The 19,297-nt window shown below is 46.8% G+C and overlaps 1 protein-coding gene across 1 annotated transcript in view; it reads left to right on the top strand.

Moving 5' to 3' along the window:
- PDHX (pyruvate dehydrogenase complex component X) overlaps window positions 1-19,297 on the top strand; it is a 234,356-nt gene that overhangs the window by 16,651 nt on the left and 198,408 nt on the right. Inside the window, exon 2 of the mRNA XM_068260171.1 lies at window positions 17,050-17,133. Coding sequence (XP_068116272.1) covers window positions 17,050-17,133 — 84 coding nt within the window. The remainder of the gene's footprint in view (window positions 1-17,049; window positions 17,134-19,297) is intronic.

Consider the following 19,297-nt stretch of genomic DNA (forward strand, 5'->3'; position numbering starts at 1 on the left):
ACAGTTGATCATTTTGTGACTAGGGTTAAATTTCAGAAAGGGGGTGGAGCCACAAACAGCCAATTAGATTTGTTTCATTTCAATGCAAATTATTGATGCCAAACACCGCAAAGCTCACAAACTTGGTAATTGAGTAATTGATTAATTGTGCGTTAGGGTTAGAAAAGTGGGCACAGCCAACACCAGCCAAATATATAAGCAGGCAACGCCGGGTCATAAGTGGGCGGAGACAAATACACATTTTACTGGGAAAATGTAAACTGCAGCCATTCTTACACTGTTAATGGCAGGGTTCTCAAACTTTGCACATTTGGTGACTGGGGTTAATATTCAGAAAAGTGGATGGAGCCTATAAAAGCCAATTAAAATCCACCTATTGATTTTTAAGGGGAATATTTAATTGCTGCCATTCTTGCACTGTTAATGGCACAAGCCTCTTGCACTGTTAATCACCTGTCCCTGGTACAGTTGGCCATTGGGTGATTGGGGTTCAAATTCAGAAAAGGGGTGGAGCCACAGCCAATCAGGTTTATTTTATTTCATTGCAAATTATCGATGCCAAAGACCAGAAAGCTCACATACGTGGTCATTAAGTAATTGTGTGTTAGGAAAAGTGGGCAGAGCCAACACTAGCCAAATACATACCCGGGCAACGCCGGGCGTCCAGCTAGTACATAATAATAATAATAATATGGTAGGACATCAGCATTTTGTCCAATCCATATATTTGACATTTTAGTCTGTGTGTAGTTGTTTGCCGACCAGTAGATGGCAGCATAAGACCAGTGATGGGGACTTGTATTCCCGGTCTGTTACCTTCTGTCGGCTGGAGACGTGATTTAATGAGGTCAGCCCTCAGTTGGTTGCCAGACTCTGTAGTGATGGCAGGAGAATGAAGTGGTGATAACAGTGCATTGTCGGCTTGTCAGACCTTTCGTATGTGTCTACAGCACCCTTGCTATTCCCTTTCCTGTGTGTGTACAGCAAGCGTGCTCTTCCCTTTCCTGTGTGTGTACGGCGAGCTTGCTATTCCGTGTGTGTACAGCGAGCTTGCTATTGCTTTTCCTGTGTGTGTACAGCGAGCTTGCTATTCCCCTTCCTGTGTGTGTACAGCAAGCTTGCTATTCCCTTTCCTGTGTGTGTACAGCAAGCTCGCTATTCCGTGTGTGTACAGCGAGCTTGCTATTGCTTTTCCTGTGTGTGTACAGCGAGCTTGCCATTCCGTGTGTGTGTGTGTGTACAGCAAGCCTGCTATTCCCTTTCGTGTGTATGTACAGCAAGCTTGCTATTCCGTGTGTGTGTGTGTGTACAGCGAGCTTGCTATTCCCTTTCGTGTGTGTGTACAGCAAGCCTGCTATTCCCTTTCGTGTGTATGTACAGCAAGCTTGCTATTCCGTGTGTGTGTGTGTACAGCGAGCTTGCTAATGCCTTTCCTGTGTGTATACAGCGAGCTTGCTATTCCCCTTCCTGTGTGTGTACAGCAAGCGTGCTCTTCCCTTTCCTGTGTGTGTACAGCAAGCTTGCTATTCCCTTTCCTATGTGTGTACAGCAAGCTTGCTATTCCCTTTCCTATGTGTGTACAGCGAGCTTGCTATACCCTTTCCTATGTGTGTACAGCGAGCTTGCTATTCCCTTTCCTGTGTGTGTACAGCAAGCTTGCTATTCCCTTTCCTATGTGTGTACAGCAAGCTTGCTATTCCCTTTCCTATGTGTGTACAGCGAGCTCGCTATTCCCTTTCTTGTGTGTGTACAGCAAGCTTGCTATTCCCTTTCCTGTGTGTACAGCGAGCTCGCTATTCCCTTTCCTGTGTGTGTACAGTGAGCTTGCTATTCCCTTTCCTGTGTGTGTACAGCGAGCTTGCTATTCCCTTTCCTGTGTGTGTGTGTACAGCAAGCTTGCTATTCCCTTTCCTGTGTGTGTACAGCAAGCTCGCTATTCCCTTTCCTGTGTGTGTGTACAGCAAGCTTGCTATTCCCTTTCCTGTGTGTGTACAGCAAGCTCGCTATTCCCTTTCCTGTGTGTGTACAACAAGCTCGCTATTCCCTTTCCTGTGTGTGTGTACAGCAAGCTTGCTATTCCCTTTCCTGTGTGTGTGTACAGCAAGCTCGCTATTCCCTTTCCTGTGTGTGTACAGCAAGCTCGCTATTCCCTTTCCTGTGTGTGTACAGCAAGTTTGCTATTCCCTTTCCTGTGTGTGTACAGCAAGCTCGCTATTCCCTTTCCTGTGTGTGTGTACAGCAAGCTTGCTATTCCCTTTCCTGTGTGTGTGTACAGCAAGCTTGCTATTCCCTTTCCTGTGTGTGTACAACAAGCTCGCTATTCCCTTTCCTGTGTGTGTGTACAGCAAGCTTGCTATTCCCTTTCCTGTGTGTGTACAGCGAGCTCGCTATTCCCTTTCCTGTGTGTGTACAGCAAGTTTGCTATTCCCCTTCCTGTGTGTGTACAGCGAGCTTGCTATTCCCTTTCCTGTGTGTATATAGCGAGCTTGCTATTCCCTTTCCTGTGTGTGTACAGCGAGCTTGCTATTCCCTTTGTGTGTGTTTACGGCGAGCTCGCTATTCCCTTTCCTGTGTGTGTACAGCGAGCTCGCTATTCCCTTTCCTGTGTGTGTGTGTGTACAGCAAGCTTGCTATTCCCTTTCCTGTGTGTGTATGGCGAGCTTTCTATTCCCTTTTGTGTGTGTGTGTGTGTGTGTGTGTGTGTGTGTGTGTGTGTGTACTGCGAGCTTGCTATTCCCTTTCCTGTGTGTGTACGGCGAGCTTGCTATTCCCTTTCCTGTGTGTGTATGGCGAGCTTGCTATTCCCTTTCCTGTGTGTGTACGGCAAGCTCGCTATTCCCTTTCCTGTGTGTGTACAGCAAGCGTGCTCTTCCCTTTCCTGTGTGTGTACGGCGAGCTCGCTATTCCCTTTCCTGTGTGTGTACGGCGAGCTTGCTATTCCGTGTGTGTACAGCGAGCTTGCTATTGCTTTTCCTGTGTGTGTACAGCGAGCTTGCTATTCCCCTTCCTGTGTGTGTACAGCAAGCTTGCTATTCCCTTTCCTGTGTATGTACAGCAAGCTCGCTATTCCGTGTGTGTACAGCGAGCTTGCTATTGCTTTTCCTGTGTGTGTACAGCGAGCTTGCCATTCCGTGTGTGTGTGTGTGTGTACAGCAAGCCTGCTATTCCCTTTCGTGTGTATGTACAGCAAGCTTGCTATTCCGTGTGTGTGTGTGTACAGCGAGCTTGCTATTCCCTTTCGTGTGTGTGTACAGCAAGCCTGCTATTCCCTTTCGTGTGTATGTACAGCAAGCTTGCTATTCCGTGTGTGTGTGTGTGTACAGCGAGCTTGCTAATGCCTTTCCTGTGTGTATACAGCGAGCTTGCTATTCCCCTTCCTGTGTGTGTACAGCAAGCGTGCTCTTCCCTTTCCTGTGTGTGTACAGCAAGCTTGCTATTCCCTTTCCTATGTGTGTACAGCAAGCTTGCTATTCCCTTTCCTATGTGTGTACAGCGAGCTTGCTATACCCTTTCCTATGTGTGTACAGCGAGCTTGCTATTCCCTTTCCTGTGTGTGTACAGCAAGCTTGCTATTCCCTTTCCTATGTGTGTACAGCAAGCTTGCTATTCCCTTTCCTATGTGTGTACAGCGAGCTCGCTATTCCCTTTCCTGTGTGTGTACAGCAAGCTTGCTATTCCCTTTCCTGTGTGTGTACAGCGAGCTCGCTATTCCCTTTCCTGTGTGTGTACAGTGAGCTTGCTATTCCCTTTCCTGTGTGTGTACAGCGAGCTTGCTATTCCCTTTCCTGTGTGTGTGTACAGCAAGCTTGCTATTCCCTTTCCTGTGTGTGTACAGCAAGCTCGCTATTCCCTTTCCTGTGTGTGTGTACAGCAAGCTTGCTATTCCCTTTCCTGTGTGTGTACAGCAAGCTCGCTATTCCCTTTCCTGTGTGTGTACAACAAGCTCGCTATTCCCTTTCCTGTGTGTGTGTACAGCAAGCTTGCTATTCCCTTTCCTGTGTGTGTGTACAGCAAGCTCGCTATTCCCTTTCCTGTGTGTGTACAGCAAGCTCGCTATTCCCTTTCCTGTGTGTGTACAGCAAGCTCGCTATTCCCTTTCCTGTGTGTGTACAGCAAGTTTGCTATTCCCTTTCCTGTGTGTGTTCAGCAAGCTCGCTATTCCCTTTCCTGTGTGTGTGTACAGCAAGCTTGCTATTCCCTTTCCTGTGTGTGTGTACAGCAAGCTTGCTATTCCCTTTCCTGTGTGTGTACAACAAGCTCGCTATTCCCTTTCCTGTGTGTGTGTACAACAAGCTTGCTATTCCCTTTCCTGTGTGTGTACAGCGAGCTCGCTATTCCCTTTCCTGTGTGTGTACAGCAAGTTTGCTATTCCCCTTCCTGTGTGTGTACAGCGAGCTTGCTATTCCCTTTCCTGTGTGTATATAGCGAGCTTGCTATTCCCTTTCCTGTGTGTGTACAGCGAGCTTGCTATTCCCTTTGTGTGTGTTTACGGCGAGCTCGCTATTCCCTTTCCTGTGTGTGTACAGCGAGCTCGCTATTCCCTTTCCTGTGTGTGTGTACAGCAAGCTTGCTATTCCCTTTCCTGTGTGTGTATGGCGAGCTTTCTATTCCCTTTCCTGTGTGTGTGTACAGCGAGCTTGCTATTCCCTTTCCTGTGTGTGTACGGCGAGCTTGCTATTCCCTTTCCTGTGTGTGTATGGCGAGCTTGCTATTCCCTTTCCTGTGTGTGTACGGCAAGCTCGCTATTCCCTTTCCTGTGTGTGTACGACAAGCTCGCTATTCCCTTTCCTGTGTGTGTGTACAGCAAGCTTGCTATTCCCTTTCCTGTGTGTGTATGGCGAGCTTGCTATTCCCTTTTGTGTGTGTGTGTGTGTGTGTGTGTGTACAGCGAGCTTGCTATTCCCTTTCCTGTGTGTGTACGGCGAGCTTGCTATTCCCTTTTGTGTGTGTGTGTGTGTGTACAGCGAGCTTGCTATTCCCTTTCCTGTGTGTACAGCGAGCTTGCGATTTCTTTTCCTGTGTGTGTACGGCGAGCTTGCTATTCCCTTTTGTGTGTGTGTGTGTGTGTGTGTGTGTACAGCGAGCTTGCTATTCCCTTTCCTGTGTGTGTATAGCGAGCTTGCTATTTCCTTTCCTGTGTGTGTACGGCAAGCTTGCTATTCCCTTTTGTGTGTGTGTACAGCGAGCTTGCTATCTCCTTTCCTGTGTGTGTACAGCAAGCTTGCTATTCCCTTTCCTGTGTGTGTACAGCGAGCTTGCTATTCCCTTTCCTGTGTGTGTACAGCGAGCTTGCTATTCCCTTTCCTGTGTGTGTACAGCGAGCTCGCTATTCCCTTTCCTGTGTGTGTACAGCGAGCTCGCTATTCCCTTTCCTGTGTGTGTACAGCGAGCTTGCTATTCCCTTTCCTGTGTGTGTACAGCGAGCTTGCTATTCCCTTTCCTGTGTGTGTACAGCGAGCTCGCTATTCCCTTTCCTGTGTGTGTACAGCGAGCTTGCTATTTCCTTTCCTGTGTGTGTACGGCAAGCTTGCTATTCCCTTTTGTGTGTGTGTGTACAGCGAGCTTGCTATTCCCTTTCCTGTGTGTGTACAGCGAGCTCGCTATTCCCTTTCCTGTGTGTGTACAGCGAGCTCGCTATTCCCTTTCCTGTGTGTGTACAGCGAGCTCGCTATTCCCTTTCCTGTGTGTGTACAGCGAGCTTGCTATTCCCTTTCCTGTGTGTGTACAGCGAGCTCGCTATTCCCTTTGTGTGTGTGTGTACGGCAAGCTTGCTATTCCCTTTCCTGTGTGTGTACAGCAAGCTTGCTATTCCCCTTCCTGTGTGTGTGTACAGCAAGCTTGCTATTCCCTTTCCTGTGTGTGTACAGCAAGCTTGCTATTCCCTTTCCTGTGTGTGTACAGCAAGCGTGCTCTTCCCTTTCCTGTGTGTGTGTACAGCAAGCTTGCTATTCCCCTTCCTGTGTGTGTACAGCCCTTTTGTGTGTGTGTACAGCAAGCTTTCTATTCCCAGACGCTATCCAGAGCTGGCTGAACAGCTAAATGATGTATTTTATGATGGATATCTTAATAATCCGCTGATTGGCACTGACCCATAGCAACCGATCGGGGACTGTCAGCGTTTATTAGCTTGACCGTTGCCTGATGGTGCGGTCTTATAAGACAGTGACATCCATTATTAATCCGCCGGTTACCTCCTGGGTAGAGGAATTCAGCTACCCTGGCACAATTTATTCCAGAGATAATTTATGGAGGAAAAGAAACAGCAGATATTAGATAAGGGCAGAAAGTAACCGTGGAAAGGTTCTGTGTTCATCTGTTGCTGTAAGGGCCTGACTGAGCGCAGTGCGGCCTGTATATGGAAAAACAGCGACGGGCTAATTTGGCATTAACTAGATCCAACGTAGTGGCGATTGCTAGAATACCGGTAATATTACCGATAGTCAACTATTCGCTTCCTCTTTACACATACCTAACGGTCGCTACTAATGATCCCATCTTTATTTGTCCAATCTTACCAAATCTATGTAGTAGAGGGGTAAACTGATTGGAAATATGTAATGGATCTAATGCTGGGCATACACGGTGCGTTTATGTGGCGGCATCGAGCCGCTGGCTCGATGCTGCTTTTTCCCCGCTCGCCCGCGTGGATCGATACCCGCTTGTCCCCGCGGGCGCTTCTTATCTGCTGCTCGTTTTTTCTATTGTCCGCCCACGGGGATCAAGCGCAGAATCGATCTGCCGCGGCGATCGGACACGTCGGATATTATCAATCGAGCCATCAGCGGGAGCCACCAGCGGCTCGATTGATGAGAAGAAACGAACCATGTATGCCCAGCATTAGATTACATAGAAATGGAAGATTGGGCCCAGATCATTAGTGACCACCTTAACACTATCCTCCCACGATCTACACCTAACACTAACCCTACCCCATACCTACTCCTAACACCCAGCACTAGTCCTCCCCCCTCCCCACCTACTCCTAACACTAACCATCCCCCTACCTACACCGAACACTAACCTTCCCCCCTACCTAACACTAACCTTCCCCCCCACCTACTCCTAACACTAACCATCCCCGCTACCAAGACTGAACACTAACCATCCCCCCTACCTAACACTAACCTTCCCCCCTCACCCCCCACTTACGCCTAGCACTAACCCTACCCCATACCTACTCCTAACACCCAACACTAGTCCTCCTCCCCCCCCCCTACTCCTTACACTAACCATCCCCCTACCTACACCGAACACTAACCTTTCTCCCACCTAACACTAACCTTCCCCCCCCCTCACCTAACACTAACCTTCCCACCCACATACTCCTAACACTAACCATCCCCCACCTAACACTACCCCCCCACCTACTCCTAACCTTCCCCCCTACCTACCGCTAACCTTCCCCCCCCACCTACTCCTAACACTAACCTTCCCTCTACCTACTCTTAACACTAACCTCCCCCCCCCCACCTACTCCTAACACTAACTCTCCCCCCTACCTCACACTAGCCTCCCCCCTACCTACTCCTAACACTAACCTCCCCCCCCACCTACTCCTAACACTAACTCTCCCCCCTACCTAACACTATGCCCCCCCCACTTACCCCTAACACTAACCTCCCCCCTACCTACTCCTAACACTAACCTCCCCCTACCTGCCACTAACCTTTCCCCCACCTACTCTTAACACTAACCTCCCCCCCACCTACTCTTAACACTAACCTTCCCCCCACCTACTCCTAACACTAACCTTCCCCCCACCTACTCCTAACACTAACCTTCCCCCCACCTACTCCTAACACTAACCTTCCCCCCACCTACTCCTAACACTAACCTTCCCCCCACCTACTCCTAACACTAACCTTCCCCCCACCTACTCCTAACACTAACCTTCCCCCCACCTACTCCTAACACTAACCTTCCCCCCACCTACTCCTAACACTAACCTTCCCCCCACCTACTCCTAACACTAACCTTCCCCCCACCTACTCCTAACACTAACCTTCCCCCCACCTACTCCTAACACTAACCTTCCCCCCACCTACTCCTAACACTAACCTTCCCCCCACCTACTCCTAACACTAACCTTCCCCCCACCTACTCCTAACACTAACCTTCCCCCCACCTACTCCTAACACTAACCTTCCCCCCACCTACTCCTAACACTAACCTTCCCCCCACCTACTCCTAACACTAACCTTCCCCCCACCTACTCCTAACACTAACCTTCCCCCCACCTACTCCTAACACTAACCTTCCCCCCACCTACTCCTAACACTAACCTTCCCCCCACCTACTCCTAACACTAACCTTCCCCCCACCTACTCCTAACACTAACCTTCCCCCCACCTACTCCTAACACTAACCTTCCCCCCACCTACTCCTAACACTAACCTTCCCCCCACCTACTCCTAACACTAACCTTCCCCCCACCTACTCCTAACACTAACCTTCCCCCCCACCTACTCCTAACACTAACCTTCCCCCCACCTACTCCTAACACTAACCTTCCCCCCCACCTACTCCTAACACTAACCTTCCCCCCACCTACTCCTAACACTAACCTCCCCCCCCCCACCTACTCCTAACACTAACCTCCCACCTACCTACTCCTAACACTAACCTTCCCCCCCACCTACTCCTAACACTAACCTTCCCCCCCACCTACTCCTAACACTAACCTCCCCCCCACCTACTCCTAACACTAACCTTCCCCCCCTACCTGCCCCCTTTTTGTTTGGGGACACTTTTATACTCCTAATAGATCTTGAAATTTCTATGCTGTGTGGCCAGGCAATTGATCTCTCTGATCAGATTTGATTAAAGAAGGTTCTATCTAATGGTCGATCTGCCCATACACCGAGAAGTATATGTCCAGCTTAACCTTCGCGGCTTGCATGCAGATTCAGTGCAAATTATATGCAGCTTCGCCTTAGGCGCAGAAATGCCCTTCCTGCTGGTTTGTTTTGATTGGCTCATTTCCAAACTGCATACACTTTGCATTCGCTTTGCATGCACCCCATCCACCCTCTCTAGTGCGGATGGTAAGTTTGGCCTGTGTTTGCTGGAAGTCCAGCGTGTGGCGATATCGGTCGTGGCTTACCCCGCAGCCTGCGTCTCTGATCGCAGGAATCCCTGTCTCTTTATCTCGCTGCCTCACTTTCAGGCTATCGTCAGCGATTCACAAAAAGCCAGATCTAGCGCCTCTCATTGATAAGCTGCCTGCGTCCGCCCGGCTCCCCCTTCATTCACAGACCGCCGATCCACCTTGACAGAGCGTAGCGCGCCATCACGGGCCGCCCGTACCTCCGGCTGACGTGTTCATCCATTCATTTACTCCGAGCTGCCAGCCCGTGTCAGGTCCTGGCAGCTTCTCGTTATAGCAACGCCGCTCGCCTGCGCCTAAAATAGCCGAACAAAGAGAGAGGTTATGTAATCGGCAACAAACGCACAGGTTTTAAAGAGACACTGAAGCGGAAAAAAAACTTATGAGATGATGCATTGTATGTGTAGTACAGCTAAGAAATAAAACGTTAGTAACAAAGAAAACTCTCATATTTTAGTTTTCAGTTATATAGCTTTTGTTTTATAACATTGCATCGTTCTGTCATATTTGCAATTACAAACCACAATCTGTACTTTAAAGAGAACCAGAGATGAAGAACCCTCTTGTATTTTACCTTATAAATCAGTGGGAACATGACAGTAAACACCTAATCTGCCCTTTGTTTCATTGTTCTCTGTGTAATCTGACCGTTATCACCTCTGATAAGAATCCCCGACTGAGAAGTCAGGCTGCTCCGTCTAGCTTTGCTACAGAAAGATTATAGCTAAGTCTGTCTTCTGTGGTGTTATTTCAAGCCCAAGCCTGCCCCCTTGTGGCTTTGCTATAATGACTCAGCTATAATTTATTCCCTGCAAAGCCAGATTTAATTGCTCAGTCTGGGATTCTTGTGACTGCTGAAAACAGACACTTTTAGCAGTGAGGGTGAAACAGAGAGCATGGTAGGTGTTTTCTCTAATGTTCTTACTGATATACATGGTAAAATACACAAGGGTGCTTCCTCTCTGGTTCCCTTTAACCGCTTCCCTACCCTGGTCATTCTCACACAGTTCAACTCGGCTGTGATTACTTTGGCAATAACTTTATCAATACATATCACAATTAAATGATCTGTATATTGCTTTTTTTCAGGACAAATTAGGCTTTTTGTGGCTGATATTGTTTTTTTTAGTGATTACCTTATTTTCTAAGAATTTTAAAATAAAAATAAAGAAAACACAATTTATCCACTTTCATACATCATAGCTTCAATGTAAATAGTTCTATTGTACATTAACCACTTCACAACTGAGGGGTTTTTCCCCTTGAGCACCAGAGCGATTTTTACACTTTTCAGCGCTCCTTCCATTCATTTGTCTATAACTTTATCATTACTTATCACAATGAAATGAACTATATCTTGTTTTTTTTCGCCACCAATTAGGCTTTCTTTAGGTGGGACCTTATGCCAAGAAAAATTCATTATTTTTCAGTTTTCGGCCATAATAGTTTTTAAATAATGCATGCTACTGTAATTAAAACACATGAAATTTATTTGCCCGTTTGTCCCGATTATAAAACTGTTTAAATTATGTCCCTATCGCAATGTTTGGCGCCAATATTTTATTTGGAAATAAAGGTGCATTTTTTTCAGTTTCGCGTCCATCCCTAATTACAAGCCCGTAGTTTATAAAGTAACAGTGTTATACCCTCTTGACATAAATATTTAAAAAGTTCAGTCCTTAAAGAGAACCAGAGATGAAGCCACCTCATGTATTTTACCTTATAAATCAGTGGGAACATGACAGTAAACACCTAATCTGCTCTTTGTTACATTGTTCTCTGTTTAATTTGCCTGTTATCACCTCTAAGATAAGAATCCCGACTAAGCAGTCGGTCTGGCTTTGCTACAGAATAATTATAGCTGAGACTGTGTTCTTTGCTGTCTTCAAGTCCAAGCCTGCCCCCTGCTGGCTTTGCTCAGGAATCATTATAGCTGAGTCATTATAGCAAAGCCAGAATCAATGCTCAGTCCGGGATTCTTATCTCAGCTAGATAACAGACACTTTTAGCAGTGAGGATGGAACAGAGAGCATGGTAAATGTTTTCTCTAATGTTCCCACTGATTTCTATGGTAAAATACACAAGGGTGCTTCGTCTCTGGTTCACTTTAAGGTAACTATTTATATATATTTTTTTTTTTTATTGTAATTTTTTTTTTAATTACAAGAAAAAAATTTGGGGGAGTGTGGGAGGTAATGAGTTAATTTTTAGTGCAAAACTAATGTATTTGTATATGAAAAATGCTTTAGGTTGTAGTTTTACTATTTGGCCACAAGATGGCCACAGTAACTTTTTGTTTATGCGACCTGCAAGCGTAGGAAGTACGCTTGCAGAAAGTGGTATGAGACTGGGAAACTTTTTTTTTTTTTTCTCACAATGATCAGCGCTTCTCATAGAAGTAGCCGATCATTGCGGGGGGCTTAGATCAAGAACGGGAACGTTTTTTCCCATTCATTGATCTCCGGGAGAGCGGGCGGCGGCGTGCACGAGCGTGGGGGCGCGCGCATGAGCGAGCGGGAGCGCGGACAGTGGCGGGAGGTGCGGATATCTCCGTCCCTGGTGTTGACAGGGCGGAAAAAGGGACGGAGATATCAGCACCGCTGGTGGTAAAGTGGTTAAACCCCCACATTTTATTTGTCTATGTCTCCTATTTAAACAGTTCATTTGTTTTCATAATGTATGAGATGTTACAATTAAGTAGGGTATACAATGTGTTAATGTCTTCTCCTGAAATGTTTATTTTACACTTGCTTACTGATTAGCCCTGCTGTTGAATTACTTGGGGGGGAGGGGTTTGCCGTTATTCATTTTCAATTATCTCTCTCTGAGCTGATAAAAACGCTGATAAACAGTGTTATCTAGGGTTTTGTAGGGAGGAGAGTGCAGAGACTTATTTTTACGTCATGGGGCAGCAACTGGTGAAACTATGAAACAGAGCAGAGCTAATGACCCTTTGAACATACCTGTAGTAAAACCTTATCAGAAGATATTTTTCATTGTTTCTTTGATGTATGAGTGCTTCAGAAAACAGGATTGTCTTCCACTCAGTTTTTCAGAGAGCTCAGAGAAGCTCTTTTGCACAGATAACTTTCTGAACTCTTCCTGTACTGGAAACAATATGAGAATCTTTTCTTTGCTACTAATGTTCTTTTTCTTAGCTGTACTACACATACAACTCATTATCTCATAAGTTTATTTTCACTTCAGATTCCCTTTAAAGAGAAACTCCAATCAAGAATTGAACTTTATCCCAATCAGTAGCTGATACCCCCTTTTACATTAGAAATATATTGCATTTCACAAACAGACCATCAGGGGGCGCTGTATGACTGATATTGTGGTGAAACCCCTCCCACAATTTACATGAGAAATATATTGCATTTCACAAACAGACCATCAGGGGGCGCTGTATGACTGATATTGTGGTGAAACCCCTCCCACAAGAAGCTCTGAGTACCGCGGTACTTTTGGCAGTTTGTTACAATGTAACTAGGTTCACAGACAGGAAATGGCTGTTTACAGCTGTCTGTAAAGCTGGCCACTAACGGTCCAATTTCTAGCGAAAAATCGTTCGAGCGATCAGAAATTCTGATCGGATTGGTTGTAAATAATCTCCATTGGTGGACACAATCGATTATGAACGAGTGAAAAAAATGTCGCCCGAATGAATTTTCGTCGAACGAAAATTTGGATTTTCTTGGTGGTCGTGATAGATAGGAAGCAATGATTGGTTAGTTGATGGTGTAGTGAACGATTTTTCGTCCGATCAGAATTTCTGATCGCTCGAACGATTTTTCACTAGAAATTGGACCGTTAGTGCCCAGCTTTACAGCTAGAAACAGCTACATAACCTGCCCACAGTAATAATGTCACCATGTAATAAATGTCAGAATGTAAATCGGGGAGAGGAAATATTTTACAATGAGCAAACACTGACTAAATCATTTCTACATAATTATTGTAAAAATGAAGCAAAGTTCCTCTTTAAAGAGCCACTCCGGACAGGCGTAGAGAACACTCTGCTTCCTCCGTGTGACTCTGCTTCTGCGACTCTTATTGTCACCTCTTCTTTAGTGGCCGTTGTCCCGTGTCCTCTTGAGTGACAGTCACTCACCCCCAGGGGGTGTTACAACAGCCCATAAGGCCCCCCCCCTGCAAAATGTTCATGGGGGCCCCTGGAACTTCTCCCCACCATACCCAACCTCCTCCTGCATACACAGCATGCCCCGATACGCATGCAGAATAGCGCAGGGACCAGAGTAATATGTACCTGCCTCAGGACTGCTGGTCTTCTCCATCACAGCTGCACACACTCGGCTTCCATTCGCCAACTCCTGATCATGTGACTTGCATTGGTCATGTGATCGGGAGCCAGTGAATAGCAGCAGAGAGTGTGCAGCTGGGATGTACAAAGGAGACCAGCAGTGCTGGAGCAGGTTACTCCACTACCTGTGCTACTCTGCATGTGCGTAAGGAGAGCTGGAAGGTAGGGCTGATGCCAGGGGTCACACCGCCTGTGCCACAAACACAAGGAATCCAGCGCAGGAGGTTTGGACGTAGCCGGGGCCACCATAGACCGTAATAGGAATTACGACTATAGCGGTACACAGAGTGTGCTTCTAAAACACAATAATTCGGCCGCCAGCAATAGCTGGAAGCCGAATTACATCATTCCCCCACTATCCACGTGGACCTGGAGGGGACTGGTGCAGCAGCAGGATCAGCCATATACTGGCTGTATCCTGCGCCCAAGTCTCCCGGCAAGCGATTTCTCTCGTACGCCTGCGCCGTTCCTGGAAATAGCAGGTTTGGCACCTCTAGGACTGCAGGTCACCCATACCGGCCTCTCTCCCGCTGGCATGTGCTGCTCACAGGGGGAGATCCTGGAAGGAGCAGGTTTGGCACCTCTAGGACTGCAGGTCACCCATACAGGCCTCTCTCCCGCTGGCATGTGCTGCTCACAGGGGGAGATCCTGGAAGGAGCAGGTTTGGCACCTCTAGGACTGCAGGTCACCCATACAGGCCTCTCTCCCCCGCTGGTATGTGCTGCTCACAGGGGGAGATCCTGGAAATAGCAGGTTTGGCACCTCTAGGACTGCAGGTCACCCATACAGGCCTCTCTCCCGCTGGCATGTGCTGCTCACAGGGAGTCTTTGGTCTTTGACCTGCTAAGACCAGTTACATATAATCTCTCTGATCCAATTACATGGTTTCTCCTAAGCAGGTGTAACACTTGGCACGCTGCTCTCTTAGCAAGGGATAAAGGGGGGGGGGGGGCAGCTATGCAAGGGACCGTCGCACAACTGTGCCTCCGCTCCTCAGAAGAAGTGTCCAGTGTGTGCTGTGCATTTTTATTTTTGTTTTTCTCAAAACCTTTTCTAAATTTTCTAAAATTTTTAAGGTATATACTGACATCTACCACTGTATTGCGTTTCCCCCCCCCCCCAATCTTAAAGTGAACCAGATACAAAAGCACCCTCATGTATTTCACCATATATATATCAGTGGGAACATTAGAGAAAACACCTACCCTGCTCTCTGTTTCATTCTGCAATGTACAGCTTGTTTCTTACCAGACCTGATAAAATCCCCGACTGAGCATTCAGGCTGGCTTTGCTATAATGACTCGGCTATAATGATTCCTGAGCAGAGCCAGCAGGGGGCAGGCTTGGGCTTGAAGAGACATGAGAGAATACAGACTGAGCTGTAAATATTCCTGAGCAAAGCCAGACTGAATGCTCAGTCGGGGATTTTATCATGGCTGATTAGAAGCAAGCTGTGCAGTGCAGAATGAAACAGAAAGCAAGGTAGGTGTTTTCTCTAATGTCCCCACTGATACATATGGTAAAATACATGTGTGCTTCATCTCTGGTTCCCTTTAAAGGATACCCCAACTGAAACGTGACATAATGAGATAGACATGTGTATGTACAGTGCCTAGCACACATATAACTATGCTGTGTTCCTTTTTTTCTTTTTCTGCCTGAGTTAAATATCAGGTATGTAAGTGGCTGACTCAGTCCTGACTCAGACAGGAAGTGACTACAGTGTGACCCTCACTGATAAGAAATTCCCCTTTTTTACCCCTTTCTTGCTCTCAGAAGCCATTTTCTGCTAGGAAAGTGTTTTATAGTTGGAATTTCTTATCAGTGAGGGTCACATTGTAGTCACTTCCTGTCTGAGTCAGGACTGAGTCAGCCACTTGCATACCTTATATTTAACTCTTTCAGGCAGAAAAATAAAAAAAGGAACACAGCATAGTTATCTGTGTGCTAGGCACTGTACATACACATGTCTATCTCATTCTGTCACGTTTCAGTTGGGGTATCCTTTAAGCAATCTGTTCATAGTTTTAAAAGATTCTTCTGGCCCGCATATATACATGTAAAATTGGCCAATCAGTGGCCAGTCAAAATCTGATGTGTGTACGCACTCCAAAGCCTGGTCCGCACGTTGGCCAATTTACCACTTCCATGTAGTATGAGAGCTTAACAGCTGTTTGCTTTTATCTGCCATGCAATGTATTCTTTCTATGTATTGCAATGTGCATCTGTCAAGTTAACCTCTTCTCTCCCTGCACCGCTTGTCACATGACTGCAGAACTCTGGTAACAGTTTGTTCAGCAGCATTAATATGAAGCTCCCCATCCCAACATCAATCCCTCCAGCCCCTAGATGTGAGGCATGACGCTATCACAACAACGGGATTAAAAACCTTGTAAAAGATATATAATAAAGGAGATAATGTGGATGAGTATTTAGAATATATAAAGTGTGTCTAAAATAATCAAATTGTTTCCTTAATTGATTTATTGAAAACAGCCGCTACTTTCTGGGCAACCGATATATATTTGCATATAGATATAGACTTGTATTGCAGTGTAGTGCTGACGAGTCATAACTTCTGTTGCAGATTTTACCTCAGACTGTCATGGCTGCTGTTTAGAATTCAGTCTTAAAGAGAACCAGAGATGAAGCAACCTCTTGTATTTTACCTTATAAATCAGTGGGAACATGACAGTAAACACCTAATCTGCTCAGTCTAGCTTTGCTATGGAAAGATTATAGCTGAGTCTGTCTTCTCTGGTTTCTTTTCAAGCCCAAGCCTGCCCCCTTGTGGCTCTGCTATAATGACTCAGCTATAATTATTCCCTGCAAAGCCAGACTGAATGCTCAGTCCGGGACTCTTATCACAGCTGATAACAGACACTTTTAGCAGTGAGGATGAAACAGAGAGCAGGATATGTGTTTTCTCTAATGTTCTTACTGATATATATGGTAAAATACACAAGGGTGCTTCCTCTCTGGTTCCCTTTAAGCTAGGCGCACACCATACAATTTTCTGTTAGATTTACCTGCCAGATAGATTTTTTTTTTTCCAACATGAATAAGAAAAGATTTGATACTTACCCGGGGATCTTCCAGCGCCATAGTCCATCGCGGTCCTCCCTCGGGATTCAGGAGGACAGCGAGGGATGCAGCGGTGCTTATGGCGCTGGAGGAAGCTCCGTGTAAGTATCAAATCTTTCTTTCTTCGCGTCTCAGGTACACTTTAAACTGGTTTATTTTATTTACTTTAGATTCCCTTTAAAAATGGAGCCCATAAACTGAAAATGAAAACGCGGGACTCAGTTCTGTCACTGTTGCTCTATTTACATTGTTTCCTCACACACTGAGTTATCTCATTGGTTTTATTCTCAGTGCGAGTTTGCTTTAAGCGCAGGAAGCCCGGGTCTGAGACGCCGCGTTGCCTCGGCAGCCGGGCGAGCGCTTCCCTCCGGCGCTCCCGATAAGTGAGACACAGAATTTCTATTTATTGCCGCATCTCGCTGAAGTTTCTCTCTCACATGGCGGTTCTGTCAGATGATGTTTCAGCGTTTAATTCGCCTTCAGGCAGACGACCCAAATGGTGAATGTGTGTGACACTGTGCGTTTCTCTTGCAGGGGCGCCATCTGTTCAGGTCTTCATGCCAGCTCTGTCTCCCACCATGGAGGAAGGAAACATCGTGAAGTGGCTGAAGAAGGAGGGTGAGTAGTGCAGTGCATTGGCGCAGCGCGCAGAACTGCGGCCATCATGGTCCATAAACTGTCCTGTTGTGTAGAAGGACTTTCTCCTGACTTATGACAAAGCATATCTACACTCACGTCATGTAAGAAAAACAATCTTTTTCAGTTCATCTCTAAATACTTCAAGTGTTTTAACACCTAAAAATTAAAAATTGCCAAAAATATATGTAACGCCCCCCCCCCCCTTTTTTTTTTTCTTAAAGAAAACCTGTTATAAAGAAACCCTCCCCTGGGTTTTTTTTACCTCGGGTGGGGGAAGCCTCCGGATCCTATTGAGGCTTCCCCCGTCCTCCTCGGTCCCGCGGTGGTGGAGAAAATCCTCCCGGAAACGGCGGCGATGTAAATATTTACCTCCATAGCTCCAGCGCAGGCACAGTATTGGCTCTTCGCACGGAGGTAGGTGAAAATAACCGATCGCTGTTGGGCCGCTCTACTGCGCAGGTGCAAGCCTCCTGCACCTGCGCAGTAGAGCAGACCTGACAGAGATCGGCTATTTCCGCCTATCTCTGTGCTGAGAGCCACAACAGCGCCCCCGCTGGAGCCGGGAAGGTAAATAAATCAGAGCTTGTCAAGGGAGGATTCCGGGACTCTTCGGGGGCCAGCGCTGGACTGCCTGCAGCTACAGGGGTGGGGGAAGCATCATTGGGACACTGAGGAGAGTACCCCCGCAGTGGAGCTTTTTTTTTTCTTCCAGATTCTTTTTAGTCACTTTATGTCCCCCATTTTTTTCTTCTTACCTGGTCTGGTTGCATTTGCCTAACTGCAGGAATTGTGCAGTGCCAGCAGGATTGTAGGAAGTTTTTTTTTATTTTTTTTTATTTACAGTACCAAGCATGCAAATAATAGAAAGCTTCATATTTCAGATAAGATGAGGACACTATTACCAGAAAGTAATTAAATCACTTCTCTCTTTGACAAACCATGCACATTGCCTGGCTGCCCTGCTGATGCTCTTCCTCGAATACATTTAGCCATAACCCCTGAACAAGCATGCAGCACATCAGGTGCTCTGACTGAAGGGTGACTGGATTAGCTGCATGCTTGTTTCAAGTGTGTGGTTCAGACACTACTGCAGCCAAAGAGATCAGCAGGGATGCCAGGCAACTGGTATTGTTTAACAGGAAATAAACATGGCAGCCTCCATACCACTCACTTCAGGTGTCCTTTAAACTGAAAGTAAATAAGTGAGACTGCAGGAATGCAATCTTTACCATTGCAGCTACACATACAATTTTCTCATAATCCCGGGGGGTACACGAGACCACAGCCAGGGGTACACAGCGCCAGGACTGTTATTACAACCGAAGGTCATCACAGGGGGCGCTGGTACTAACGCGAGGGAAGCCAGGGGGAGGAAGTAGAAAGAGGTTGCGGGGATCCCGGAAGATGAGTTGTTAAACTATGCCCAACTCCCCCGCCGCTGTGCCTATCCCCTGCCTACCTATACTGGAGGCACCTGCCTTGCTAGCCTATACTGGGTGGTAACTATTCTGGCTACCTATACTGGAGGCACCTACCTTACTAGCCTATACTGGGTGGCAACTATTCTGGCTACCTATACTGGAGGCACCTACCTAGCTAAGCTATACTGGGGGCAACTATACTGGCTACCTATACTGGAGGCACCTACCTTGCTAGCCTATACTGGGTGGCAAATATTCTGGCTACCTATACTGGAGGCACCTGCCTTGCTAACCTATACTAGGTGGCAATTATACTGGCTCCCTATACTGGGGGCACCTACCTAGTTAACCTATACTGGGGGCACTTACCTAGCTAACCTATGCTGGGTGGCAACTATACTGGCTACCTATACTGGAGGCACCTACCTAGCTAAGCTAACCTATACTGGGGGCAACTATACTGGCTACCTATACTGGAGGCACCTACCTAGCTAACCTATACTGGGTGGCAACTATACTGGCTACCTATACTGGAGGCACCTACCTAGCTAAGCTAACCTATACTGGGTGGCAACTATACTGACTACCTATACTGGAGGCACCTACCTGGTTAGCCTGTACTGGGGGGTAACTATACTGGCTACCTATACTGGAGGCACCTACCTGGTTAGCCTGTACTGGGGGGTAACTATACTGGCTACCTATACTGGAGGCACCTACCT

Source organism: Hyperolius riggenbachi, chromosome 11 (genome assembly GCF_040937935.1).
Source record: "Hyperolius riggenbachi isolate aHypRig1 chromosome 11, aHypRig1.pri, whole genome shotgun sequence".
Classification (NCBI taxonomy): domain Eukaryota; kingdom Metazoa; phylum Chordata; class Amphibia; order Anura; family Hyperoliidae; genus Hyperolius; species Hyperolius riggenbachi.